The sequence below is a fragment of the Trichosporon asahii genome, assembly GCF_000293215.1.
Source record: "Trichosporon asahii var. asahii CBS 2479 unplaced genomic scaffold scaffold00015, whole genome shotgun sequence".
NCBI classification, from domain to species: Eukaryota; Fungi; Basidiomycota; class Tremellomycetes; order Trichosporonales; family Trichosporonaceae; genus Trichosporon; species Trichosporon asahii.
Window position 1 is genome coordinate 116,262 of NW_014040909.1, and position 26,925 is coordinate 143,186.

At 59.4% G+C, this 26,925-nt stretch overlaps 10 protein-coding genes across 10 annotated transcripts; 3 read left to right on the forward strand and 7 right to left on the reverse strand.

Moving 5' to 3' along the window:
• Positions 1-1,817: 1,817 nt before the first annotated feature.
• A1Q1_07558 (uncharacterized protein) lies at positions 1,818-4,098 on the reverse strand (the record flags this gene model as incomplete). Its single annotated transcript, XM_014326953.1, has 3 exons — positions 1,818-2,666; positions 2,709-2,759; positions 2,809-4,098. 3 exons carry the CDS (start codon positions 4,096-4,098, stop codon positions 1,818-1,820), a joined length of 2,190 nt encoding a protein of 729 aa, XP_014182428.1.
• Positions 4,099-5,460: 1,362 nt separating this feature from the next.
• A1Q1_07559 (uncharacterized protein) lies at positions 5,461-7,188 on the reverse strand (the record flags this gene model as incomplete). The annotated part of the gene is made up of 7 exons (XM_014326954.1): positions 5,461-5,594; positions 5,969-6,044; positions 6,151-6,285; positions 6,445-6,531; positions 6,595-6,980; positions 7,045-7,068; positions 7,122-7,188. The coding sequence occupies 7 exons, from the start codon at positions 7,186-7,188 to the stop codon at positions 5,461-5,463; spliced, it is 909 nt and encodes a 302-aa protein (XP_014182429.1).
• An 874-nt stretch (positions 7,189-8,062) lies between these two features.
• On the forward strand, positions 8,063-8,967 carry A1Q1_07560 (ER to golgi family transport-related protein; the record flags this gene model as incomplete). The annotated part of the gene is made up of 4 exons (XM_014326955.1): positions 8,063-8,223; positions 8,450-8,577; positions 8,650-8,721; positions 8,849-8,967. 4 exons carry the CDS (start codon positions 8,063-8,065, stop codon positions 8,965-8,967), a joined length of 480 nt encoding a protein of 159 aa, XP_014182430.1.
• A 753-nt stretch (positions 8,968-9,720) lies between these two features.
• On the forward strand, positions 9,721-11,454 carry A1Q1_07561 (Urease accessory protein ureG; the record flags this gene model as incomplete). The annotated part of the gene is made up of 5 exons (XM_014326956.1): positions 9,721-9,877; positions 10,046-10,195; positions 10,421-10,516; positions 10,856-11,178; positions 11,263-11,454. The coding sequence occupies 5 exons, from the start codon at positions 9,721-9,723 to the stop codon at positions 11,452-11,454; spliced, it is 918 nt and encodes a 305-aa protein (XP_014182431.1).
• A 1,049-nt stretch (positions 11,455-12,503) lies between these two features.
• Positions 12,504-14,837, forward strand: A1Q1_07562 (ubiquitin-protein ligase; the record flags this gene model as incomplete). Its single annotated transcript, XM_014326957.1, has 1 exon — positions 12,504-14,837. One exon carries the CDS (start codon positions 12,504-12,506, stop codon positions 14,835-14,837), a length of 2,334 nt encoding a protein of 777 aa, XP_014182432.1.
• A 528-nt stretch (positions 14,838-15,365) lies between these two features.
• Positions 15,366-17,836, reverse strand: A1Q1_07563 (uncharacterized protein; the record flags this gene model as incomplete). The annotated part of the gene is made up of 6 exons (XM_014326958.1): positions 15,366-15,455; positions 15,763-16,173; positions 16,620-16,837; positions 16,935-17,126; positions 17,185-17,311; positions 17,594-17,836. 6 exons carry the CDS (start codon positions 17,834-17,836, stop codon positions 15,366-15,368), a joined length of 1,281 nt encoding a protein of 426 aa, XP_014182433.1.
• Positions 17,837-18,112: 276 nt separating this feature from the next.
• A1Q1_07564 (uncharacterized protein) lies at positions 18,113-18,712 on the reverse strand (the record flags this gene model as incomplete). The annotated part of the gene is made up of 2 exons (XM_014326959.1): positions 18,113-18,391; positions 18,491-18,712. 2 exons carry the CDS (start codon positions 18,710-18,712, stop codon positions 18,113-18,115), a joined length of 501 nt encoding a protein of 166 aa, XP_014182434.1.
• Positions 18,713-21,178: 2,466 nt separating this feature from the next.
• On the reverse strand, positions 21,179-22,210 carry A1Q1_07565 (uncharacterized protein; the record flags this gene model as incomplete). The annotated part of the gene is made up of 3 exons (XM_014326960.1): positions 21,179-21,295; positions 21,384-21,938; positions 21,980-22,210. The coding sequence occupies 3 exons, from the start codon at positions 22,208-22,210 to the stop codon at positions 21,179-21,181; spliced, it is 903 nt and encodes a 300-aa protein (XP_014182435.1).
• A 1,020-nt stretch (positions 22,211-23,230) lies between these two features.
• Positions 23,231-24,016, reverse strand: A1Q1_07566 (uncharacterized protein; the record flags this gene model as incomplete). Its single annotated transcript, XM_014326961.1, has 1 exon — positions 23,231-24,016. The coding sequence occupies one exon, from the start codon at positions 24,014-24,016 to the stop codon at positions 23,231-23,233; it is 786 nt and encodes a 261-aa protein (XP_014182436.1).
• Positions 24,017-25,338: 1,322 nt separating this feature from the next.
• On the reverse strand, positions 25,339-25,932 carry A1Q1_07567 (uncharacterized protein; the record flags this gene model as incomplete). Its single annotated transcript, XM_014326962.1, has 1 exon — positions 25,339-25,932. One exon carries the CDS (start codon positions 25,930-25,932, stop codon positions 25,339-25,341), a length of 594 nt encoding a protein of 197 aa, XP_014182437.1.
• Between the last annotated feature and the right edge of the window lie 993 nt (positions 25,933-26,925).

Genomic DNA, 26,925 nt, shown 5'->3' on the forward strand with positions numbered 1-26,925 from the left:
AGATCTAGATGCGCTCTACACGTTTTGGAGAGTCGTCTAGCTTCGGCACAGCAATCTCGGTCCATTCTCGCATCGTGGATTGAGGGCGCGTGTGACACATCCGCGGCGTAGGTACAGACCACGGTGCTTCGGCCTCCAAGCGCGCTACTCCGCTCATGCTGCCGCTGCTACGCCGCGTGGTTAGAGTCATTCGCCGCCATCGCGCCCGACTTGGTGGTCGTCCCGCTGCCGTGTAGCTGGTGGCCGCGTTTTACTTCACCTCTGCAGGTTTCTGCGTGAAAGCCAGATCACTTAGGACGAGCGAACATTCAATCCGACTTTCCATTTCTCAGTGGATTCGCTGCGATTCGGCTCCCACTCTTGGTTGCTGTGCCTCCCCGGCGCAGAACAGGTCGGTCTTAAGAGCGGCTCTCTCATCGCTCAATACCTCGTGTCACCCCCCGTCCTCTGACGGACAACGGCACGTGTCCCGTACCTTCATCTCCTACCACTCCTCTTTTCCCGTTCAACGACGTCCACCCCAGCCTTCCCTAAGTCGTGCGTCGACGACCACTGAAGGACGGTTTATAAAGTCTGTGTAACAGGAACAGGAAGGGGGATGAAAGGGAGTATGCCATCAAGAGTGTTCGACCAGCAGACTATCTCGAAGGAGTTGTGGCAACTCTATATCTCTATCACGCGCACGCTGCGATGAATGGTCTCGGATTGCTTTACGGCGCTTTTGTCACTCCTGACTAAGCCGACAGCACTCGCTTGTATCTCAAATCGCTTTGCGGCGCTTTAGCCACACCTGATTAAACCCATGTATGTAAGCTTTCCGATTGCTCTACGACGCTATAGTCATGTAGTCAGTCTTGACTAAACGGAGATGTGTCGGCTCGGCTATACAGGACCACCAATCTGAACAGGATAGAGGAGACTACTGAGAGGACGTATCTCCTACGCATCCCCATCAGTCCGCAACAGTGGCTGACAGTCGGCAACGGTGACAACCACACTTCAGCCCTAGTGTTGGTGCGACAGTAGTGGCTGTCGGACCTCTGAGGTGGACAGAGCCACCCTGATTACAGTACTCCCACCCACACCGCTATCAAAAGTACCATTTGATTGCTAGAGCTGAATAGTTTGTTACACATCTCATCAGATCGCAGACTTTGAGACAGATGCATAGCAGTCTCTATCAATCATGTTTACACCTTCACTTTCGATCTCCACTCCCGACTGACACGAACAGTCGGTCAGTAGGCGAAGATCGCATGAACGCGTCAACGGTTCCCAAACGCCCCCGAAAATTGTGGGACCTAACCCTGGTTCAGCAATCCAGGAAAGCTCAAAGGACCTACGGATCGAGTTGAGCAGGCTGACCAAATGCGACTTGCGCAGGTGGCTCGGATCGGCGGCGCAAAATGGCTGGACATCGCGGCATGAAGGGAGTGGCATGTCTTGACCCTCTCGAGGAGGAGAATGATTGGTGGTCTGTGGAGGCTGCATTAATGCAGTTCATCTGTAAACGTGACTCATTTTAGAAGTGGCAGCGAGTCGGAGCGCCGCAAGAAAGCTGTGAGGGGCTTGGTATATGATTTGATGCGTTAGACGCAGGGATATCCGCATATCGGCGTCATTTGGGGCTACGAGCGTGCGTGTGTGGTGAGAGAGGCAGTGAAGAGATACCCAAGCTCGACGTGACGACACGGGGAGTGTGGGGGGGTGTAAAAAGAGGATTTGATAAAATGATGAAACTTCATAGCTCAAATGAGCACAAGTCAAGTTCGTGGGAGAACAGTGTTCGAGCACGTGTATACATATTTGCAATTTGTCTATTGGTGGTGCAGCGACGAAAACGAGACGACCTCAGCCTCGAGGTCCTCGAGGATAAGCAGCTGCGAGGCGAGGTGGTCACGAATGGTATTTATCTGCTGTTGTTGAGCATCCATCTGTCCCTCTAGCATCTGGATGCGCTCCTGGCCGTCTTCGATGCTCTGTCGAATTGCTGCGATGTTGGCACGCAGACGTTCGCCATGATTCGCCCTCGAATCACCTGCATTGTCTTGACGGAGTGACTCGGCCACTTTGGTGGTCTCATCGTCGTCGGCGGTGTTGAGATGGCCGCGAAGACTTATCGGCATCGCGTCGGCTACGTCTGCGGCTGGGACGGTTGCGACGATCGGCGCAAGCACAGCGAGCTTCGCAACGTCGGAGCGGCTGGGCTTGGGTCGGGAGGCAAGCACTGCGCTTGGCTCGTCGGGGAGGATGCCAGTAGACGATGGAGACGGGGATGGGGCGGGCGCGACGGGGCTGTCTTGTGCGGACACAGAGTCCACCTCCAAGCAATGGGTCAAGAATGTCGCCAAAGTCCTCCACTGCTCCTTGCTGCGTCCGTGCAGAGCGCGCGTGCCGTACGTGTGGGCTCGTCCTCCCTCTAGGGGCCGAAGTGTGATCATCAGGCTCTCCTCGGTGAAGCCATGGTTGGCCTCGCCGGTGACTGGTCGGCGGCGCGCACGAACGGATACCAACTTGCCTATCCACCCACGAGCTTTGAGCTCCGGAACGGGCACTGGTACGCTGATGCTCTTCAGCTCCGTCGGTAGAAGGTTCAGGCGCCTCGCGACGGCAATTAGGGTGTCGGAGTTGTTCGTTACAAACAGCTGGCCGGTCCGGGCCGTGTACTGTTGTTAGAAAGAGCAGCAGAACAGCAGCTGTTAGCTCACAGTTTTCCCGCCGGGGCTGATGAGTTCGTGGAAGATAGCTGAGTCTTGGTCCTAAATGTTAGTGAGCCAATCAAAGTGGGTTCGAGTATGGCGTTCTCACCTGCTTCGACTTGAAGTTCAGCTGGGTACTGTTGCTGCTCTCTGGCTTCTCCATACATGCCTTCCTGCCTGCCATCAACGTGCTCGAGGCCATCCTGCGTGGGATTCGGCTCACTGGTCGAGTCACGTCGGTTTCGCTCTTCAATTGTGAGGTGCTGGGTTTGGCCGAGTTGAGGAGGTTGCCAGCAGCCTGCTGCTTGTCCTGCGCCGTTGCCAATGTGGCCGCGGAGGCTCCTTCAGATGCGGGCTCGGCGATCTGTGTCCCAGCACCGTCGGCGAGGTCGTCCTCGTCAGGGGGAGATGCAAAAGCATCGAGTGTAGGAGCAGACGGTAGTTCGAGGAGGTTGCCAGCGACCTGCTGCTTGCCCGGCGCCGTTGTCAATGTGACCGCGGAGTCTCCTTCAGATGCGGGCTCGGCGATCTGTGTCCCAGCACCGTCGGCGAGGTCGTCCTCGGCAGGGGGAGATGCAGAAGCATCGAGTGTAGGAGCCGATGGTAGTTCGAGGAGGTTGCCAGCATCCTGCTGCTTGTCCTGCGCCGTTGCCAATGTGACCGCGGAGGCTCCTTCAGCTGCGGGCTCGGCGATCCGTGTCCTAGCACCGTCGGCGAGGCCGTCCTCGGCAGGGGGAGATGCAGAAGCCTCGAGTGTAGGAGCAGATGGTAGTTTGGGTTCTTCAACAGGGAGGTGCGATGGGGGATGAGGGCGGTCCGTCGTGTTCTCGTGGACGGTTGCGGTCGTTTCGAACGGTAAGACGGCCTCCGAGGTCAGAGGTTGAGGCGGGGCGGGGGCTCGGGGAGCCGGCGAAGGCAATGACCGCTCTTGATCGGACCAATGGACACGACGGCCATCGTTGGGGCCGCTTCCTCGAGAGAGGCAGCTGCGCAACGACGACGAGCTTGCTCGAGATGTTGTAGATGCAGCGCTCTCCGGACGGGTAGAGCTGACGCTGGCGGGCCGGCTGGATCCAGGAGTTCTGGGTCGACTGAGGGCGTCCAATATCGACCGGTTGAGGTCGTCGTGCCACTTGTAGGGGAATGGCCGAGAGGCGCGCGACAAACTCCTCGACTGATCAGAGTTCGTGGACTCAGCAAAGGCGTTTGCTGTAGAGTGTCGAGAGCCCTGACGGAATGAGGCTTTATTGTACGGTCGTCTTGCCCGGGGGCGGGTTGCGTAGGCCGCAGGTTGAGGCGCCTGTCGAGGATTATTGTGCTCCGATTGGGGCGAGAGCGAAGTTTTGTCACGATTTCTCTTTTGTCCGGCAACTGACGCTCCTGATTGAGGCTCTGCCATCGCGTACTCTCATAAGCCCTGGGTCTTTGTCTGTCAGCAAAGGTCTCGATGTCGACAGCTGGAGGAGCAGACCGCGAGTGAGCGTACCATCGCTCGACGCCTCTGAACATGTCAAGCTTTCTATGGTCCCTCCTAAAGGAGAGCATCACTCACGAGGAAGGTTGTGTAAAGGTGAGTGGCTGTATGAAGGAGAGAAGTTCGAGATGGGGAGGTCAAGCTGACGACACCCCCGCAGCGAGTAGCGGGAGCATTCGCCAGGCCAGCACGCGGCGCGGGCGCACAGGTCGCTGGTAGGAAGGAGGGGCGCAGGTCGCAGCACGCAAAGAGAGTCGGCTGCCCGTCTGCCTGTGTGTGCTGGCCGCTCTCCTCGCCGGCGTAGGCTTGTTTGCATGGTCTAGGCCAAGGGAGATAAACGTGTGGACCAGACGCCACTGCTGGGTCCAATGCTCGGACGGTCCGCCTGCAATATGGGGCCCCACTATTCGTCCCTGAGATGGAGTGTCATCGTTACGATTGCAGAACTTTCCGACCGCGTTCTGCACACTGCCACTAAAAACGGCGTACAAGCAGGTGCATATGGGGAAGTCCATGACATTCACGAGTAGCTGGATGCATGCAGTACCAAGTCCCAAGTGCTCCAGCTGCTTGACGAATTCCTTGCTTCCGACTTGCAGGGCCTCTAGGACACTCCGCCTCCACCCTGACGCAGCAATCTCCCTGGTCCAATGACGCCCCTCCGGCTCCTGTGCGCCCTGCGCCCTTCACCAAGTCAACGAGGAGCACATGGAAGCACAACCGATCGCATGCTCGTGCAAGGAGCTGCTGGCTGCACCTGGCGCCTGACGACGGTGCACAGCTGGGGAGCGACGTGAGATCCCAAGAACGCACTACGGGCAATGAGGCGCGTCTAGCGGCCCCGATATAGCGAGCGAGTTCGGCCTCACCCAGAGTGCAGAGCCCGCAGCCCGCAATGTCGTCGCGTCTGCGATTTGCGACGCAGTGCCCTCCATCGTACGCCTTCTCCGTGTAGGTGCCGCCCCCAGGCCTCGTACGCAGTCCCAGTGTCTTTCATGGCTTTAGGTAACATTGCTAGGCGGGCGGGCGCTGGGCGCGCTGGGTGGGTCCTCAGACGTCCGCGGGACGCAGCCGAGCTGAGCCTGTCGTCTCGTTTCTCGTTTCTCATGCTCGCCCTCCTCCACTTTTTTTCCTCTTCTCCTCCTTCTCGTCCTCGGTCTCGTTCTCGCTCTCGTTCGCCTGCAACTTCAAGCTCTCGTTCTCCTCCTTCACGTTCTCCTACTTTCCTGGCTTTGGCCACCCTGGCTCGCAAGGATGCTGACCTCCACCTCCTTATTTACGCCGCGACTAATGAGCCAGTCTCGCTTCAAGACGTTCGATCGGTATAACCTTGTTGCGCGACTCCTTCTCAAACCTCGCCACTTTGATCTCGAGCTGCTTGAGGTGCCAAGCGTCCGGCAGGTAAGAGGCGGCAGACTGAGCTGTTCATGCCAGATGACGTCATCGCTGGTGGCTCGATGCCGTCTAGGTCGTCGCGAGCAATGCCACGAAGCGTCCCACGATCCCACGCGCCTCATCGCGGAACACGTCCCAAAAGGCCACAACGAGGCCTTCGCTGCTCCTGCTCAAGTATCTGTAGTTGAGAGGTCATAATGCATGAAATGTGACTACGACGAAGACGTCTGACACTGCCAGGCGCCGCCGCGTGCTGGGCGCGTTGACTGACGCTATGTATGAAAACTCGGCGCTGTTGCTGAAACAGATAACGTCCATATCTGACGAAAAAGGCCGGCTTGCTAGTGTTTAAATGTTGCCGCAAGTGACTGTACAGTTTTGCCGACTTGAAGAGGTTCACTTGAGGTCTCCAGGTCGATCAGATTGGGGTTGAGGTTGGCAGAGTCGACAGGACGAGCGTTCGTGGGCGAGAAGGCCTGAACAGCGGCACAACGAGCTCTCGCGATGGGAGGAGATGTGAAAGGTGTGTTTTGAGCAGCGGTGATGTTCATGTCTTGCGTTATGAGAGTGAGGCAGACGCACAGCGCTCGCTACTTGAAGGACGACGTCTTGGCGAGGTTGGCTCTTCTGCAATTCGGATGTGGAGACCACGGCGTGGAGCTTCCCGGGCTCAAACACTGACCTCTCGTCCAGTGGTTTCTCTCGCTCATTGGTGAGCTGCACCACGACCCGAGCCGGCCCAGCGGAGGTGACGTACGCACTGTACGTACCTCATCTTGGAACGCTCGATTCCGTCGCGAACGACGCGATCAATGATCTTCTTCGCTTGCGATATTCGGCACAGGCCCTCACTTTCTTCATTCACGAGAAACTAACGTTAGAACAGAAAGACCGCTGGCCCTCAGACCAGCATGCTCCTCGCATGAGGGAGAGGAATATTTGTAGCTCAAGGTTCTCGGCCTCCTACGCAAGATGCTGGCGGTCAGCGAGCCCTTACAGAGTGATCTTCGTTATGGCTCTCCTTACCTTCTCGTTACGCTCTACAATCTTCAACGTTCGTCTCAAAAGGAGCGTCGGCTTGCGCTGCTGTCGCTGCGCGCCGAGCTCCGGGTGGTGGCCTGCGAGAGGGCCGAGGTCGTACGTCCGTCGCCCGCTCTTCTGCGTGGCGGCTCCTTGAAGAGAGGGTGGCGCCGCGCCGCGCCCGGTGCCAAAGGCCCTGTCAGTGATCGAATGTTTGCAGGAGATCTCGACGTCGATGAACCGTCGGCAGGCTGGAGAGGCTGCTTCGGGCTTGCCGGCTTGGCCGAGATCACATCGACGGGGCGGCGGTAACGCGCTTGGCCGGTGGATGGCGGGGGAAGACCCCTCTGTCCCTTGGCTGACGCATTCCGCACAGCTCTTGCGTCTGGCGCCTAAGAGTTAGCAGAATCCGACCAAGGACTCTCAAGGTAGACATGCGAATCAAGCAGAACTCACCACGTTCGTCTTTGGGGGCGGGGCCTTAGCGCCGCTGTGCTTGGGCGGGGACAGCTCTGGTCCGGGGGGGCGCTTACGGAGCGCGGGGTCTTGGCTCTCCGGTTGGGGGACCGAAGAGGTTGCTTCTGTGCTCGTGGTGTCCATGGTTGGGTGGAGGAAGGTTAAGGAGAAAACGCGTAACGATGATCTTGGTCGAGCGTTGAACTGACGATACCTGAGCGGCGAGCGGCGGGAGCATTCGCCAGGCAAGCATGCATGTTGCACAGAGACGCTGGTACGTTGGACGCTAGTGAATGAAAGGGAGGGGCGCAGGGCCGCAGGGCGCAGGGCGCAGCAGACAAGTGGTTAGTGGTCACCTCCCCCCGTGTGCTGGGCGAACTGGCCAACGTGCTCGCCAGTGTTGTGATGGTCTGGCCACCAGACGGCCAGAGACGCCACTTGATGCCGCGTAGCTGCGCCCGTCCACTGATGCGGTGAGGGTCTACCCCACGCTTCGTGTTCGCAGCGAGTCAGTCGGCGAGGCTCTCTTTCTACCCAGAAGGGCGAGTGATATCTACCGTTGCGCATGCATAGGTCCAAAGCGCTCACGGTGACGATGCCCATGTGCAGAATGCAGCACCGGGGAAGTCTTGATACACCTTGACCCTGACAGACTTGCCGATCGCCCCTGGCGGCTGCCGCGTCTCCACTGACCTTCTCTCGCATATCTATGGTCTCCCACGGTGACACCGTTCCCTGGAGCGTCCCCAAGTGTTCGGACCCGACACGGAGGTAAACAAACAACCTGAGCACAGCGACCGTGGGAACTCATGAGGTCCTTCTCTCGATAGGGATCGTGGGAAAGTTATTCTCCGCCCTAACTGCGGCAGCGGCTCGCCTCCACGTCGCGACACGCCGACTTTTGGATGGCACTCAGTGGTCAATAGCGACACCTCAGCGTCTCACCTTCTTGCATCGCCTTGTCTGGTCTTCATATACCGCCCACTTCCTCGACTACCACCCCTACTTCGATACCACAATGGACGCTGTCGGATACGTCGCCACCGCCCAGGAGCACCTCCGCTCCCTCAAGAACACGCGTCTTGCCGCCCTCCGTCCGCCCGGAGAGTTCTTCGACTGGCAGCGCGTCTCCAAGCCCGCCAACTCGGGCGAGTTCATGAAGCGTGCGGGCTACAACATGTGAGTCGCGTGCACGCAGTATGCGAGATCAAGGCGCGACACATGGGGCATTTGTGACGAGAGAAGCGTGGATGAGCTCGGTTCGGCCTATTCCAGTCCGGAATCCGAAAATCACTTCACAAGGCATTCATGCGACTCTCGTACCGCGTAAAGTCGCGCGCGTCTATCGTCTGCCCTGCCTCTGCAGATTTAGCCTTCGAGGTCGCAGTAAACGCTGACAGCCCAGCCGCTACTTCTCGGCCAACTACGCCGTCCTCGTTGGCCTTCTTGCCGTTTACTCGCTTATCACGAACCCGCTCCTCCTCATCGCGATGGCGTTCCTCGTCGGCGGATTCCTGGCCATCAGCCGGTACTGTGAGTAGTCTGGGCTGGCGGAGCGAAATCAAGAAGACCAGAAGCTCGGAGGTGTGCGGTAGCTGACTCCAGTCACCGAGCCATTCGAGTTCCAAGGCAAGACGATCACGCCGCAGAACATGTACACGGGCCTGTTCGTCATCGGTGAGTAAGGAGGCTATGCGCGTGCGACAGCGTGCATCTGTGCAGGTTCAGCTGCTCGCGAGCAGATGTCGAGAAGTCTAAGCTGCTCGCGAGCAGGTGTCGAGCAGGCTAAGCTGCTCGCGAGCAGGTCGAGCGGGCTCAGCTGCCAATAAGCCGTGCAGGCTGGGATGCTGGCGAGCAGGCCGTGCAGGCTGGGATGCTGGCGAGCAGGCCGTGCAGGCCCAGCTGTCCGCGGGCAGGCTGTGAAGGCTCAGCTGTTGGCGAGCAGGCCGTGCAGGTTCAATCTGCCAACACTTCCGAGTCAAGCTGACGGCCAGGCATCCCTCTTCTCTGGCTCTCGGCGCCATTCTCGACCTTCTTCTGGCTCGTCGGCTCATCAAGCTGTCTAATTGGCGCGCATGCCGGATTCCTCGAGCCCGGTGTTGAGTCGTGAGTCGTATGATCGCTCGAGCTGAACTGACAATCAGGGAGTACGAGGGTGTTGAGACTGTATAAACCGGAATCAGCCGGTGAAGATGTCGGCAAGCGTGAGCTTGCAGCTATAGATATATGTACTGTGGACATTTCATGCAGGAGATGACCGTGCCCGAGAGAGGACCTGCAGCAATGCACGGAGTGCATATCACGGAGTGGACATGGAGGCTTGGCGGGACGGAGAAACTGGATGATTGGCTGGGCATGGTGCTGCTTATCTCTGGGCCCTGCTGTTCCGGGAGGTGTTGGAACACGGCTGGGCGTCCCTGTGTCCCTGGCCAGTGGTGGACGGTTATGATGTCAGTCAGGAGACCACACCAACAACCCACCCTCCTTCCGTTTAATCCGAGTGCTATTCCGGCCACCTTCCCCACCCGCAAGCTCCGGCCTGACGCGAGTCCAGCCCATCCATCCTGTCCATCTCGTCCTGGGAGCGGTGAATAACCCCTCCCTTGACCCCTTCATTCTTGGCAATCCTTTCTCATCATCTCTTTCTCATCCACGACATCAACCGAGACAACAGCAATGGCCCAGGTTTGCGACTTCCAGAACAAGCTCAACACCGGTAACGGCGACGCCGCTGCTGCTGCCCACACCCACGATGGCAGCGGCGCGTCTCACTCGCACTCGCACGACGCAGCTGCTGAGCACGGCCACACCCACGAGCACCTCGAGAATGCCGGTGAGTTGGTAGCTGGCCACCTGTCGCTCTGCTGGATGCTGACGCTGTGCCCTCCGACCGTTTCATCGAGGATTGCTCTTGCTGCATTACCATGAAACGAAACCGTGACTGGAACCGTTCGCCACGACACCCCTCACTCGCTCGCTCTGATCGCCCATTCGATCGCAGGCAAGTACGCCGAGCGCGACATGCCCGACTACTCTGGCCGCGACTGGAAGGAGCGCACCTTCACCGTGGGCATTGGCGGTCCCGTCGGATCGGGCAAGACGGCGCTGTTGCTTGCGCTGTGTCGTGCGCTCCGTGATGATTACAACATCGGTGCGTCTTCGTACTGAGTTTTTCCCTTTGACCTGCAATCACATCATATCCTTATCAGAGGGCTCATGCCGCTCCTGTGCGGCGTTCTTGGCACGCGGCGCGCTGGCCAACCAGGCTGAGACAGGCCGGGCTCCTTCCCTCCAATGAGCTCCGATCGAGATGAGCTCGGGGTTGTCTGGCGGCTTGACCATCTCGGATGCAGTAGGGAGTGTGCTGACATCCTAGCTGCCGTCACCAACGACATCTTCACGCGCGAGGACCAGGAGTTCCTGATCCGCAATGAGGCTCTTCCGAAGGAACGCATTCGCGCTATCGAGACGGGTGAGTGAGCCGACCGCTGGGCGCACGAGCATCAGTATTGTGCAGTGAGGACCACAAGCAGCGAGACGGCGGCGAGCCGTGCAGCTGGGAGGAGGAGGGCAGGACGGATGGAGCAGGCTGGAGGGCGTAAGACGAAGCAGCGGAGTGTCGTCTGCTTCTGAGCGCCGCGGCAACCGCGATTGACTCTCACACGGCGCCTTGCGTCCTCCTGCCCACTTGAACTTGTCCCGTGGCTCCCCTGCATCAGCTGCTGCTGCCATTCGGCCTGCGTACGCTGGGCCTCCCCAGGCAGGATCATCATACCTGCAGGTGGGCTTGAAGTATTCAGCTAACCTCCAGGCGGCTGTCCGCACGCGGCCATCCGCGAGGACATCTCGGCCAACATGCACGCGCTTGAGGAGCTTCAGGCCGAGTTTGACACTGAGCTCCTCTTCGTCGAGTCTGGTGGCGACAACCTTGCGGCGAACTACTCGCGCGAGCTGGCTGATTACATCATCTATGTGGTAAGTCGACCCATGCGCGGCAGCCTCCAATACTGCGCGACGCTGGAAGGCGGAGGCGAGGGAAGCGCTAACGTCCAGATCGACGTCGCAGGCGGTGACAAGGTCCCTCGTAAGGGCGGACCTGGTATCTCTCAGTCGGACCTGTTCATCATCAACAAGGTGGGTGGTTGTGGGTCGAAAGGCAGTCTGCAGAGACTGCATCGACCACAGCTCGATATGTCCTGCCATCTAGCTGACTCGCAGACCGACCTCGCGCCGCACGTTGGTGCCTCGCTCGATGTCATGCGCCGCGACTCGGCTATCATGCGCGAGAAGGGCCCGACGCTCTTCACGAGCGTGCGCAAGGGCGAGGGCGTGCAGGACGTCGTTGACGCTATCCTCGGCGCATGGGCTGCCTCTGGCGCCAAGGGCAAGAACACGCCGAAGCAGAAGTAACTCTTGAATTGCAGCGTGCCGAGGCACCACAGAAGCAGCGCCGGGCGGAAGAGTGAGGCTACTGGGATTAACGAGTCGAGGCAAGAAGCACCCCATGTATCTTTGGTAGTTGATGAGTCAGAGTCGATGCATTGTTATCTCTGGCACGCACGAAGGGTTACACAGATCGATGCATGTCACAGTGACAAAGAAGCAAAGAGTGAGGCTGAGGGTGAGGCGCGGAGGAAACAATGTAGACTTAGAGGCGCGCACAGCCGCCCAACGCCCCAGCGACGGCGCCTCCCAGGATCCTGGTCTCAAGCCGGTCGGGGCCATCAAGCATCCATCTCCCACTCTCCGTACTCCAACCATTCATTTCGCCTTCGAATCTTACTCTTGCTTGCAGGGTGCGCAGTGCTGCGAAGACAGCGACAGCATCCATCACAACGATTTCAACGAACTCTCACCACGAACCTAAAACCAGGCGCGTAATAAAGGGGACCAGACAAGCTCCCACCGTACCGCCGGTTCTACCCTTCGCCCCCCTTCCCTACCCTCCGGCCATCTCTGGATTCCGCGTCCGTCGACCAGACCCTGTCTCCATTCTATCGGTCAGCAACAGCTCAAGACAACAACACACCCACCCACACTACCTCCTCCTCATACTGAGCACACTCTGCGAGCGAGACACGACCCCGCAAAGTGCACACGTCGAGAGCGTGTCATTTCTTCTTTCCGCGCACCCCGTTGCCACCCGTCCGGCCTTGTCCGGTTATCACGCCTCCCTCTCGATTAACAAGAGTTAACGCGAGATCCATAAGAGTAAGCATGATCGCTCTGACTCTGCTGACTTGCCAGCATGGACGCGTCAGGTAGCTCCAGCTCAGGGAGCGGGGGCCTCGTCTGGACGCGCGACGGCCCGGTCCTCAGGATGGAGGACGCGGTCGTCGAGACGGTGTAAGTGGACCTCCACTGGTACCGCTGACCTTAGTGTAACACACACGACGCGCACGACAACCTCTTTCGCTCCGATAGCTCTCCCGCGCATCCCCGTTCCTGATGCTGTGCCGATGCCCTACTATCTCTCCAACGAGAGCTACCCCCTCGCCCACGAGCCAACACCGGAAGATCTGCGCTTTCTCGAGTTCAATCTTGGTGGACGCCGTGTCGTGGTCGCCGAGGATGGCGCTGAGGGAACCTCCGGCGAGACGACTGGCCCTGGCTGGCGTCGAACAGTTGCGACGGGCAACGACGAGCGCGTCGGCCTTGGCAACTACATCAACAGGATCAAGAAGGACAAGGACAAGGAGCAGAAGGAGCGCAAGCGGCCGCACGTCCAGGACGCACGCTCGCACTCTCCCTTACCTCAGCCCGTGGTCCGACAGCGCTCGCCGCCGCGCAAGAAGGCACGCCCGAGCGATATCTACACGACTGCCGCCGGCGAGGACCAGAGCCTGATCCCGTCACCACTGCAGTCGCCAACCGACAGCGGGCACGCCCCTGCGCAGCCTTCGCTCGGCTCGGGCCAAGAAATGGCCGCGCTCTTTTCGCTGCCGGCCATTGTGAACCACTTTGACCAGCTGCCCGACAAGGTGCAGCAGCACGTCTTGATGCACCTGTTCCGCCGGTCGCGCATGCCGACGATCCAGCGCGTGTCGTCGTTTGCGGCGACGGCTCTGAAACGCGACTTCATCTCCCTACTCCCGCAGGAGATTGCAGTGCAGGTGCTGTGCAAGGTCGACGTGAACAGCCTGGCATCTGCTGCGCGCGTCAGTCGATCATGGCGCAAGCTTGTCGACGGTGAGCGCTCCGTCTGGCGCACCCGTCTCATGGAGGACGGTTTGTGGAGCGGACATGGCGTGGAGGAAGAGGAAGAGAAGGAGCTCTTGAGGAGATACGAGGTGCTCGACCGGGAAGCGCGGCGGCGTCACAAGTCTAAAGCCGGCACGCCGAGCGATGACGAGCCTATGCAAGGCGCAAACGCGATTGGCGATCACCCCACACCCTACAAGCACATCTACCGACGGCGCTACACCAACAACCAAACATGGCTGAATGCCAAGCCAGAGCACTTCTCCTTCCCTGGGCACGGGACGCACGTCGTTACGTGCTTGCAGTTTGACGAGGACAAGATTGTGTCTGCTTCCGACGACCACTCGATCAACATCTACAGCACACAGACGGGGCAGCTTCGCAAGCGGCTTGACGGGCACGAAGGCGGCGTCTGGGCCCTTGAGTACAAGGGCGACACGCTCGTGACGGGTGCGACGGACCGGACGGTGCGCGTGTGGGACCTCGAGACGCTGCGGCAGACGCATCTCTTCGTCGGGCACACGTCTACGGTGCGGTGCCTGCAAATTGTCGAGCCGGTCCTTGACGAGGCAACGGGCGAGTACCAGCCTCCGTACCCCATGATCGTGACAGGATCGCGCGACACGTCGCTCCGCGTCTGGAAGCTGCCGAAGAAGGGTGAGCCGGCCTTCGAGGGTCTCAGCCCTACTGCTGCGGGACTGAACGGCGGCGCAGGCGACGTCCACGCCCCGCCCGAAGAGAACCCCTTCCATGTCCACCACCTCGAGGGTCACACCGAGGCTGTCCGCGCCGTTGCAGCTCACGGACGCATCTGCATTTCGGGAAGCTACGACAAGAATGTTCGCGTCTGGGACATCGTCAAGGGGCAGTGCATCCACGTCCTGCAGGGCCATGAGAGCAAGGTGTACTCGATCGTGTACGACCGGTTCCGCAACCGCTGCGTATCTGGGTCCATGGACTACGCCGTCAAGATCTGGGATCTGGCCTCTGGCGAGTGTCTGCACACTCTGTCTGGCCACACGGCGCTGGTCGGACTGCTCGGTGCCTCGCCGAACTACTACGTATCTGCTGCGGCTGATGCGTCTCTGCGCGTGTGGGACGCCAACACCGCCGAGCTCAAGCACGTCCTCTCCAGCCATGCGGCAGCGATCACCTGTTTCCAGCACGACGAGACCAAGGTCGTGTCCGGTAGTGACGGAACGCTGAAGCTGTGGGACATCAAGACCGGCCGGTACGTGCGAGACCTGATCATCGGCATTTCGGCGGTATGGCAAGTCGCCTTCCACGGGGACCGGCTCGTCGTCGCCTCGCAGCGCGCAGGCAGCACAGCCTTCGACGTCTTCTACTTCGGGCGGGGCGTGGACCCCGTCGACGACCCGAAGCTGGAGCGCGAGTGCCGCCCGTCCTGGGAGCGTGGGGACCCGAGGGAACCCCAGACGTACCAGTACGACGTGCCCGACACTGAGGGCGACTACATCGACCGCTACAGGGCCTTAAGCGTCAAGGCGCGCTCGAGCCAGATCGAAGAGGTCATGGACGAGGACGAGCATGCGTCGCTCGAATTCCTCGAGGACGAGATGGACGAGGATTAGGAGTTCTCAGTGCGCGCGAGGCAAGCGGTCAGGCCACCGGGCCGGAACCGCGAGGCGAACTCTGAGCCAGCGCAGCGAGCTTACATGGCGAGAGACGGGGCTAGCCGCGAGCGCGTGGAGCGCCCGTCGGCGCGGGCGGGAAGAGGGGAGGCGAGCGTGTCGCAGACCGAGCGAGCGGGGCACTGGGGAGGCGCCGTGTGCCGAATGTTTAAGAGGAAAGGGGAATAGTGACTCTGCCTCGCTATCTACATGGCTGACAGCTCAAGGCAGCAGCCTCAGGCGAACGTGTGTGCAAGCGTCACATCAGCCATACGCGGACCGACTCGAGCTCGAGCCCGAGCAGCGCCACCGCCAACACGCGGCGAGCATCTCGCCTCTCCACCCCCCTCCAACCTCAGACGAATTGCGTAGTTTTGTACCATCAGGCAAGTCATATGCTCCAGCTTTTCAAGTCTCATGATGTAAATTGTACATGTCCATTGGCCACGGGCGCTACATGCAGCCCTTCGACAGCGCAACCAAGAGGGCTTAGTGGTGGATAGACCGGTCAAACTTGTCGCTCGCGGGCGAACGGGGCGAGAAGGGGTTGGAGGAGATACGTGCGTGGGGAGCGTTATTCTGGGGGGGCATGCGTCAGCGGGAAAGAAGCCGGGGACGTACTGAGCGGCGTCGTGAGGAGGATTGGGGGGGTGGAGTAGGTGCTTGGCGTGCTTCGGGTGTGGTTGTTCTGCTGTTGGCGCTGCGAGCGGAGCGGAGCAAAGCGGAGCGAGCAAAGGCAACAGAGCGCGCGGAGCGAGCCAGAATGCTGTCGCAACAATGATGCCGCGAAGCGAAGCGACTCGGGAGCACGAGAGCAAAGTGCCGCAGGAGCGGAGAAGAATTGGGAAGGTAAAACAATGGAGGAGAGCAGGGAGGGATCACTTACAGGAAAGCCGAATCCGAAATCGTCAAAGTCGTCCATACCCCTCCGCCCCTTGCCGTCCTGGTACGAGTCCCAGGTAACCAGCGCAAGGAAGCCGAGAATGAACAGTCCGACAAGGGAACAGATGATGATGCCTGCGATTTGGATGCCGGAGAGACCTAGCGCGGGGTCGTGGTAGTTTGGGTGGACGCGGGCGGGGATGATGGTTGCCGCAGGGGTGGTGGCGGGGTCTAGCGGGTGCGGGTCTGGATGCGGGTTCGGGAAGGCTAGTGGTGATGCGAGGGTTAGGGTGAGGAAGAGGAGGAAGAGGAGGACGTCGACGAGCGTGCTGTTCATGATGCCAAGGAAGCTGGAGGCGAGAGTCGAGGTTGAGATGAGATGAGGAGAAGAAGAGGGGACGGGGAGAGCTCCTGCCTGACAAAGGCGTCAGCAGAGCAGAGGGGGCGGGACAGAGACTGGAGCGGGAGGTCGTGAACGCGGAGGTGTCGTGAACAGGTAACAGGGAGAACGGGGCCGTTTTCGAATAGAACAAGGTCGACTCGGGAGGAGTAAAAGAAGCAGCGATGAGCGGGTGTGAGAAGGGGATGGAGAGAAAGTCAGTGGATAGACAGACGTGGGTCTGTGAGTGTTCCCGGAGCGAGCGAAGACGAGGACAGACGAGCATCGGCACAAGTCGCGGTCTGAGCGCACCGGTCTCTGTTGGCCAGGACGAGATCCTTGGGCTGATGTCGGCGTCTACGGGCTGCATGGCTTGCAGCCATCATCAACCCTGCCCTTGCGACTTCTGCAGACGCTCTCTTGACGCTTCACGGCGTGCAGTGGTTTTAAGGGTGAGAGCATCTCGCGCGGGAGCCTCATACCTTGACCCATCGCATCACACTCTCGTGAGAAGTTGAGGACAGAAGAAAGGCAAGGTTGATCAAACTGGGCAGACAGGGACGAATGGTCCGAGAGTCGCCGAGGACGCCACCGCCCGGCGCCACTTTGCCTCTCCCTTGGCCGCTGTCACTCATCACTGGATTAGCACTCGGGGGAGACCCTTTCTGTCGGCGTTCCTTCATCTTCACAGTGTCTGGGACTGGCAGAGTTCAGTTTGCCCCGTAAACAGAAAAAGCAGGGAGCGCTCGGATCACCGAGCCAGCGGCCTCCACAAGCCCATCATTTCTCCCACTCACAGTGCGGACTCAAGCCGGACGAGAAGATGCATAACATAAACATTTCGGGTTCGTTATCGAGACATGATGCGACCAAACTTCTGATCGCCTTGCGGTACGTTGTAGATTGACAGAGCTGAAAGGCGGGCGAGCGTGAATGAGAGATTAATGGTGTGGTTGGGTTAAACAGAAGGAGCAGATGGGCTATCTGCGCTGCGATCGTCACTCAGAAGTCACTATGACTCCGTCGAGCCATAGTTCTTGTGCCCACTCGACGCTTGCGCAGAGTACGGCGGCGGCGGGGCGTCACCACTGCCGCTCTCTCCGTGGTCTGCGCCGTGCAGGTTTGGGGCGGGGTGAGGTTGGGGCTGAACGTTCCCGGGTATCGGTTGGTAGACCTGTTCGTCAGCTACTCACTCAATCGCGCTCAGCTGAAGCCGTCCTTCATTCGCGTCTTCATCTCCGAGGCTGTCTGCTGAGCTGCACATTACGCAGCACGCTTGACATCATGCCATTGACGCCAGGCGCCGAACGCGATCATGCGACTGGACGCCGTAACGCCTTCACTACGACCTCTTCACTTGCGCCCATCCGTCACCGCAAACGAGCCCTCTCCTCCTCATCCTCGCTTCTTTCAGACAAGCCCTCGATGCGTTCGGCCTCAGACATGTTAGACTCACCCTGTAAACCACCCTCTCCTCAGGCCCATTCCTGCACCCAATCATACAGGCCAGCAAGCAAATGCCCGCCAGCTTGAGGAACACGAGGAGCATCGTGATAGCCAGGAAGGAGAAGACAAACACGAGAATGAAGCGCGCAATCGGGTCCAGGTCAACATCGGGATAGTCGGGGTAGTCGTCGTGCTTGCCCAGAGCGCCGAGGGAGCGCAGCCCGATGTGCCCGGGGTGGATGACTGGGGCCATGGCTAACCGAGCTCTGCGGATTGGGAGATGGTGAAGAAAGGATAGATCAATGAGGTGGAAGAGAAGCTCAAAGGAGAGATGGGAAGAGAAGGAAATCGTGTTGTGTTGAAGTGCGTGACGATAAGTGAGATGGGCAGGTAAGACACGTTCTGGGTGGCGACAAAAACGCAGTGACGAAATCGTTGATCTACCGGCTAGGCACGGTTCTTGGCGGGCCGCCCTCTATTCTTGTCCTTGAGAGCTCGAAACGACAGATGCATGCACATGCTTAGGGGACTACTTTGATCGTGTTGCACCATAGTCTTGCACTGGCGCTGGGTCCAATGCGTGATACCTGTTGTACTCGACTCGTGGGTCGCGGGCTTGGTACGGCGGCGGCGGGGGCGGCGAGCTGGCGCTGGGACTGGACCTCGGGGGCAGGCCAGGCGATGTTGCGTACTGCGGTCGCTGGGGGGCGTAGTATCCGTTGTGGGATGTCGAATTCGGCGGAGGAGGCGGAGCGTAGTGTTGCGCCGTGCACGCTCGCATTCGTCCCCAATGATCTTCATGGTAATGCTGAAAGTCAGCTCAACTCTGGGATCTGAAGAGCTCATTCTTCGATGGACTATCTCAAGTTCCCTCCCCTTCACTGAAGACACTGGAGGCTAAACTCACTACGTTTTCAGGCTCGCAGTCTGCGCCAGTCAACCAGCTCACAAACCGGAGCACCTGTCGCAGGGCGGCGAAGAAGGCGAGAGCGAAGGCGAAGAAGACCGCTGCGCGCAGAAAGAAGGCGAAGAAGAAGGCGATCTCATCCCCAATCGACGGCTGATGTGGGCGCGCCTCATCCCATCCCGGGGGCACTGCTTTGGAGAGGATTGAGGGTAGAGCGGGCATGGTGAATGTTGAGGAGAGAAGAGACGGAGGAAGGAGTGTCGATCACTTCAAGAAGGGCCGCGTCAGTGGCAAATCAGGCACGGCTCATCAGGGAACGTTCAAGCGATGCATGACCTTGGGACTGAGTGAAATGCGCTGTGGCCGTCAGACGCATAGCATCGATAGCATCGCTTATGGCTCTGAGCTACATGCTCTTGGCTCAGCGTGTTGCCCCATAATCCTGCATTGGCTTCGCCACTGGCGGATCGTAGGAGTCGTGGGCGTTGTATGGTGGCGGCGCGGGCTGGGGCATCACCAGCGGTCCCCGGCTTGATCTCGCCAGCGGCGGCGGACTGGGCGGAGGAGCATGCATAGGCGGGCAAGGTTCGGACTGCTGCACAAGCGGAGCGCGCTCCGTGCTCTCCTCTTGTGGATAGTGCCGTGCTGTGCAAGCTCTCATGTGGCCCCAGCTGTCTTCGTGGTAGTGCTGGACGTCAGCGCCGCCCCGTGTTTCCTTGTCCACCCCTTGGACGCCCACCGGCTCATAAGGGCACTCACGTAGTCTGCGAGACCACAGTCTATGCCAGTCGCCGTCTCGAAGCCCCTCACGCCGATCCTCAGCAAGAGGTTCAGGACGAGAGCGATGACGCACAACCCTAGGAAGAAGCCAAAAACGGGGAGGAGGTCGTCAATCGATGGGGTGGCTGATGGCTTCTTTGGATGGGAGCCATTCCAGTCGGGGGGAAGGGTGATCTCTGAGGCCATGGAAGCCAGAGTCGGCTTGGAGCGCTACTGCCTGGTCGAGAAGAGGACGCCGACCGCCTTAAGAAGGGCGGGCGAGGGTGGCAAACTGACAGGCACATGACACAGCCAGGCTATGCATCGGAGAGCTTAGGTTACAACATTGAAGGCACTTGCAGGTACGTGAATGGGATGCCCAGAGGAGTCGGGCTTGGCTCCCCGTGATGTGGTCCGATATTCAGTGAAGAGCTTGTCGCTGTTCGCTGGGCTCAGAGCTTCATACAGGTTGAAAGGTCCTGGAGCGGCAGAAGAGGTGGCACAGATGACACGAGCGTTTTGATGTCAACGAGCGAGGCCCGGGGCTCGCTGGACGGAAGGCATACACCGTATCCCTTCTCAGCGTCCGCGTAGCAGCTCGGCGCCATGCATGCCCGCACTCGACCCCACTCGTCCTCATGGCAATGCTGCCTTTAGCGAACTCTCCTCCCTCACCGTTCTCTGTACTCACGACATCCTCCACCGCACGTTCACCCCATAGCAGCCTTTTGATCCTCATGGCGCCCCTTGAGACGAGGACAACCACAAGTACTAAGCCTAGGTTAAGAGTGAAGAACAGTACTGCCCTGGCAACGAGCATGAGCAAGAGTGATGATGTTGATGGCTTCGAACGCCGATAAGGGAGTGCTGCAAATAAGAGGGTCATGACGATGCATGATGAGCAGACGGTGAGCCGCTCAGCTTAAACGATGGCCAAAGACGAAGAGGACGTTATCTCGTCGGGAGCAAGGCACGGGCGGTTCGGGTATGCGATGCGTTGAAAGGGGATGATACATTCGACAGATTGCGGTACTCGACAGTGGTCGCGGGCATGGTTCGGATCGCCGAGGCAGTCCACAGCCACCATCAGAGGCGACACTGACAGCCATGCTCTGCAGTATGTGGCTAGGCTACGAGATGCGTGGACACGAGCACCTCTCCGTGGTGCGCGTGGCACCGTAGTGTCTCGAGCTCTGAGCAGGATCGAGCCTAATCTGTCGCTCAAAGGCGCAGGAGATGTCTCGTGCTGCATACGGCGGCGGTGCTTGCTCTGTGTTGAGCCCTGCCTCGCGAGGCGCCACAGCATCCCTCGTTGTTCTTTGCTGCCGCCCCAGCATTCGCGGGTGGGAGGCGTAGATAGCGTGTACCCTCCTCACTCTGGTGACTGGCAAGCTCCGAAAGTTTACGGCAGATTCGGAGGACGGGGATGTTGCGGACTTGGAACGGCGAACGAGTAGGAGGAAACAGTACAGGAGTGCAAGGAGGAGGAGGGTGATTGTTAGGAGGCTCACGCTGACTTCGAGAGGTGAACGTGGGGGAACGGGGTCGTAGTTATGCGAGACGCGGATGGGCAACATACTGTAACGGCGATGTGTTGATGGGCAAAACGTTGAGTCGGAGGGCGCTTATGACTTTGTTACGGAGGGGGTCGAGAGGCGAGGACAGGTACACAGGGGTACTGGTTTAGGCTCTTTGCAATTCAGTAAACCTTGCAGAGATGTCGGAGCCAAGGCCACTTCCGTGTTCCTGTTGGTGCAAGAGAGACGGCTGTGGCGGAGGTGCGACCAAAGGACTTCTTAGTTCTTCGGCTGTCGTACAGGGGAGTGCGAGAGAACAACAGACTTCTCGCTGTCTACCTCTGTCTACCTGGATCCGATGGAGCCGTAGGTCAGCACTCTCGCCCCGGCACCGAGGGGAGCCCTCTCCTCGTCAGAAGACCAGCCGTCGCTTGAGTAAGGTGGTAGCGGTCTGGGAAGACTTCTCTGGGAGTGTTGATGTTTGGCCATCCTTTGCTCCGCCATCCTTTGCCGCCTCCTGCGCCACCGTCTGCGTCGTCGCTCAGCGAAGGTCTCGCTGACCCCGTCTTCGTTCGTGTACTGCTGTTAGAATGAGCACGATCGCCGGCCAGACTCACTGAGGAAGTGGGACCAGTAGACGGCGGACTGACTCCGATGATGCACACGACTAGGGCAGCCAGGAGTGCCAATGGCGTCAGATTCACGATCACCTCGAGGACGAAAAGAGCCCCATGAGCAAGGAAGCCGAGGGTCTGTATGCCCTCCGCAATGTCAGGCGGGGCTGGAGCTGAAGAGTTGAGAATAGCTACCATGCTGAGAGGCCGTTGGCTCGGAAAACTTGAAAACAAGCCTGTTCCCTGTATCTTAAGACTGAAGTCGGTGGCAACGAGGCAGACGTCGGCATTGGAGAGCGATGCATGGACAATACTGTACAAGGCGACGAGCACTATAGGACGCTCAACACAAACCCGGCGGTGAACAAAGCTAGACTGGAGAGTAGATTGGCGGTCCGGTCTTGCCTGGTACCCCGGCAGCTGGCGACGGGGGTGGAGGGTAGGCGGTGGTCGGCTGGGCAGTGTATGCGAACGTTGTGTTCGGATTGTACGGATCAGTCTGGGGATCCCGTCAGCCTTTGGTTCGCCATTGTCCCTCTCCTCTTTTCTTTCTCTTCGCTACCAAAGCACGCAACAGCTTTGAAAACCGGCACACTCACTGAATAGACGTTCTGCTGCAGGGGAGGCGGTGGGCGATACTGCTGGAACTGCTCTGCCATCTTGTTGGCGAGGTATGCGCTGCGGATGCACGTGCCGATGATGCTGAGGATGATGAAGGAGCCAATGACGGAGACGACGACGACCCAAGCCGTCTGTCCAGCCGTCCACTCCCACTCGGCCCGGGCTAGGGGCAAGATAGCGAGAGCTGTCGGGATCAAGACGGCGAACATGTCGATGTAAGGACGATTGTAACTTGTCAGGAAACCCAACAAAGACGGAGCACTTATCAACAATGGAGCGTCCAGTGGTCCTCTAAGATACTGCATGCTTCTCCCGGATCCGGACGAGGGCGGGAGAGGACACCAGAAGAAGGCTGCGAGCCCGTGCGCACAGTAGAGCCGTAGAGAGTAACGGAGCGGTGCAGATCCGGAAGTCGTGACGCTGCCACTCGGCACGCTCGGTAACGTCGGCGCCACCCAGCACCGCCGATAAGGACGAGGCGGTGCTGCGACTCACTTTCTGCCTGAATCCTCTCTGACACTCTCTTTCAGCCACCGCAGCTCTCGGCGGCGGCAGTGCTCCTGAGAGAGTATCTTGACTGATGTAGACCAAGGCACTCGCGGTGCCAAGCCAAAGTGCTCGGTCCGTGTGGACTGAACAGACCGCGAATGTTCTCTCGGCTGCCCGATTCACGGCCGCGACGGAGCAGCGCGGGGCGGCGGCAACGATGGCAGACCCTCTCCTATCACCATGCTTCTAGCTCTGGGAGGCATCGTACCCTCCACCGCTGCCGACGGGAGCTTAGCTCGGCCCAGTCCGCCTGGGGATACTCCATCGTCTCTGGCGCCATCCCACAGTAACTTTAGGCGCCGGCAGCGCCTAACCGTTCGCCCTCGGGCATGTGAAGGTTTCAGTCGCCTTTGGACTCGGTGTGTGTTACATACACTCTCCTCCAGAGGTGCAAGCCATGGGCGCGCCTGTACGGCGAGACATGCGAGGAACTCCAACTGCGCCCTGCTCGAAGCTGAAGAGATTGCAGATGAGTTCAACAGGCCCTTAGTGATGCACTTGGAAGGAATAATGTCAATGCATTGCAACTGAATATGTACAGGGAGAAACGAGCGTCGAGAAATGAGTCCATGCAGAATTGTCGCGGCGAGGCTGTAGATGCTGGTAATGATGGGGCATAGCATTTACGTTGCTGGGTGGAGGGCTGGGGGACGCCGACATTTGACGCTAGTCCTGCCAGGTTACAGACCGAAGCCATTCAGGCTCCAGTCGATGGGGTGGACGGGCTCGAGGTCGGTGAGCGAGTGGGTGCTGTCGTTGCTGCCGTTCTGGCAAATGGTGCTTGTGGAGCGACCACCCTGGCGCTGATTGCCCGTTGCCTGGGCGTAGCCGTTGGGGGCGTTCGCACACCTCGCATCGGCGGTTGCAGTGTCGTTCGCACGAGACACAGTCGATCCGGCAGTCTCGGCAGTGTCACCGCGGCGCTCACGCTCCTCGCGCTCCTCTCGCTCAATGCGGGCGCGCACATGAGGCGCCAGTTCGTCGCGGGGCGCCCAGCGGCGCTCGAATTCAGAGTCCTCCGAGCCACGGGGGAAGCGCGGCGACGGCTCCCAGTGGAAGGGCGAGTGGCGCCACCCTTCGGCGTTGGGCTCGCCTTGCTCCCAGTCCGGGCTCTCTTCGTCGATGATGGGGGTGTACGGGCGCTCGCGCTCGGTCCAGGAGCGCAACCACTCCCACAGGCTCAGGCACAGGGACTGGAGGCGCTCGGCGTAGGCGTGGCGGCGCGGGAGGTTGCCGTGTCGCAGGACGAGGGTCGTGCTCGCGTTGACCGAGGGGCGGCTCGCGAGCAGCGAGGTGGTCGAGTCGCCCATCATGGCGATGGGAAGGAGGGGCGAGGTTGTGCGGCGCAGGTAGAGGTAGGTCGTGTATCCTGCCAGAAGACCCAGGACGGGCAGCAGAGTCGAGATGTTCACGACGGAGCTGGCTGGAAGTGCGCGAGCGGTTGGGAGAGCAGCCTGGTCGGCCATACTGATGCTGTTAGTGAGTATGAAGTGTGAGAAAGACAGTAGGAGTCACATCATCCCCAAAACCTCGTGGGTGTGTTGCACGCTGGTGGACTTCGTAAGTGTGTTCGTACGAGGAGGGCGAGAGTGCGAGCGCAGCTGACGGACATGTGGACGAGACGGACACGATCAGTTTCCGTCACTGTCCGGCCACGGCTGGGGTGCGGAGCATCGAGCTTCCTGCCACTGTTTGCTCACTCTGGTGTTTAACAGGGCTCCTGAACTTATTCCCTACTCGCTTCGTGGTATGCTATGAGCAGCTTGAGTTCGTCAGTTCGTCAGTGGTCAGGCGCTTTAGTGGCGAGGGGCGCCTATATCGAAAACACCCAGAATCACCATTTCACTTCCCTTCTGCTTCTCCCACCCTCTCTTCGCAGATCCGATGACCGGCATCCCGGGTGTCCGGACTTGGCGGACTTGCGCCTCAAGTCCCGCCTACGTCGTCTCCTGCCTCCTCGTCTTGAAGCGTATTGCACAGAGATACGCCAGCGCCCATCCAAAGAGGCCGCCAACAACGGCTCCCATCCCAACGCCGTAACTCTGTAGACTGATGATGCACGATAGTAGTCGCGAAAGTGCTGCCGTCGAGGGCGAGCGCAGAGCGTTCCATTAGGACGTCAAGACGTTTGGCCCCTTCCCCATTACAAGTCGCCACACCGTCGCAGCACCGTCGCACCATAGCTCATTCATTGTCCGGGCACCATGGCTCCAAGCCAGAGTCTAGTCTTTACGCGTATCGCTTCCTCGACCCCCCGTATTGGCATTACAAAGTGTCCGTTCAAGCGTGCGAGCTGTTTATGTTCGTGTTGGCGTTCGAGTTCGCGTTCGGGCTCATCGGCGGCGCACCGCTCGGCTGTGGCGCCGGGATGGTCGGCGGAGCCGCCGTATGTCTGGCTCGTGGTGGTCGGCTAGACGCCATACGCCTGCAGCACAGCAGTCGGCGGGACGCCGTATGGCTGCACTCCCGTAGGCGCGACGGCCGCATTGTTCGGTGCAGCGTAGCACTGCTGATACGCATACCCGGGAGGAGCGGTGGGCAGCTTGCTCTCGCTGTCGACTGCGTACAGCTGGGGCTTCTACGCCTCGGTCACCTCGTACACTGGCTGCTGCACCTCGTACACGGGCTGCTGCACCTCGAGCATGGGCACGGGGCCCATGGCCCGCTCGCGCGCCCTCCGCCTGCGTCGCAGGAGCCAGATGATCAGACCTATCAGTACGCCCCAGAAGACGAGGTTGACGATCACAATCGCAACGATGACGCCCGCGGAAAGCGAGGTTGAGGATTACTAGTAGCCGTAGGTGTTATCTGCGCGGGCGGGCGGGGCTATGGCAAGCAGGGCGCCGAGGAGGGCGAGCGTGGATAAGGACATCGTGTCGAGGCTCGAGGCTGGGGGGCCGATGGGAGCTAGGGAGGAGAGTGGCGGTGCCGTAGCCTTGAGATGGAGCTGGCAGACGAGATTGGGATAGAGAGTGAAGCGGGTGAGAGCAGTCGGGGGCAAGTCAGGTGCGTTTAATATGCCTTGCAGACAGCGAGGGCAGGTCATGCGGCTCGGCCTCTGTTGCAATCTTTGCACCGTGCTTTCCTGAAAGTCCATCAGATGAGTTCCACATCCGGGCCTGAGCCGGTTTGTTGACCAAGGACGCGTCTCATAGAGCATGACCCGTTCCTCAGTGCTCGCAAGCATGTTCGCGTACCACTCGTCTCTTGTTCCATGCCTCCACTCGTCTCTTGTTCCATGCCTCTCCTTGCCCGAAGGTCGGTTCGTAGCTCGCCTGCCACTCCTCCAGTGAATGGAAGTGGGTCGGTTGGCCGGTGGCGGTGCCGAGATTGATAAGGCACGGTTGAACAGATAAGATCGCTGGCTGCCTCTACATTGCATTATTGGCGGGGACGGTGCAGATGACACATCCCAACTGGGCAAGGCGTCGCTTCAGCTCGCATCAGCTCGTTTTTGACCGTTTCTATCTCTCCTAGAGTTACGAACGAGCTGTGAACAATGCGCGCCAAGCAAACTGTTATTCACCATTGCCTGGACGCCAGAGGGAGCGGCAGCGATGGACATCGCCCATTGGAGCTGCCCCGACACAGCGGCGTTCACGTTCTGGCTGATGCTTCTTGGCACAGCGCTGATATAGCACAGCTTGGCTCGCAAGGAACAGCTGTGCTCCGCTAACGTGAGCAGCTCCGCGGGATATGGTTATGCATGCCACGCTTATGGCTGGGTTGGCACGAATCCGATTGTCGCGGAGCAGAGTAGCTTGGCCGACTGGTAGTGTCAACCGTGGGAAAGGTTGAAACTGCGAACTGGTAGTGTCAACCGTGGGAAAGGTTGAAACTGCGCAGCGCCTCCTCCGACGTCGCATTTTGGGTTGATGATAAGATTGACCGTGGGAAAGTTTGAAACTGTGAAGGACGTCCTCCGACCTCGCATTTTGGGTTGATTATAAGATTGACCGTGGGAAAGGTTGAAACTGCGAAAGGCGTCCTCCGACCTCGCATTTTGGGTTGATTATAAAAACGACCGTGCGAAATCAATTATAGAAACGACCGTGAGAAGGTTGACCATGTGGAGGGCGTCCTCCGACGCAGTTAGGGCCATGAAATATTTTCGCCCCCCACTTAAACGGGAGTTGATGCCACGTGATGCAAAGTGAGGCCACTCGAACGAAGCTCGGCCACTGATGCAAAACCCAAACACTATGTACTAATTGTCTCCACTGACAACGGCGCCTTAACGTTCCTATTCGGATGTGGCCAGATCGATCAAGCTTTGTGACCAGAGCCATTCGTTGTGGCCACTACGGGTGCATCCAGCAACCCTCCGCGGCAGTGTGTATACCTTCCTATCTGTCAAGGATAGATGACCCCTGTC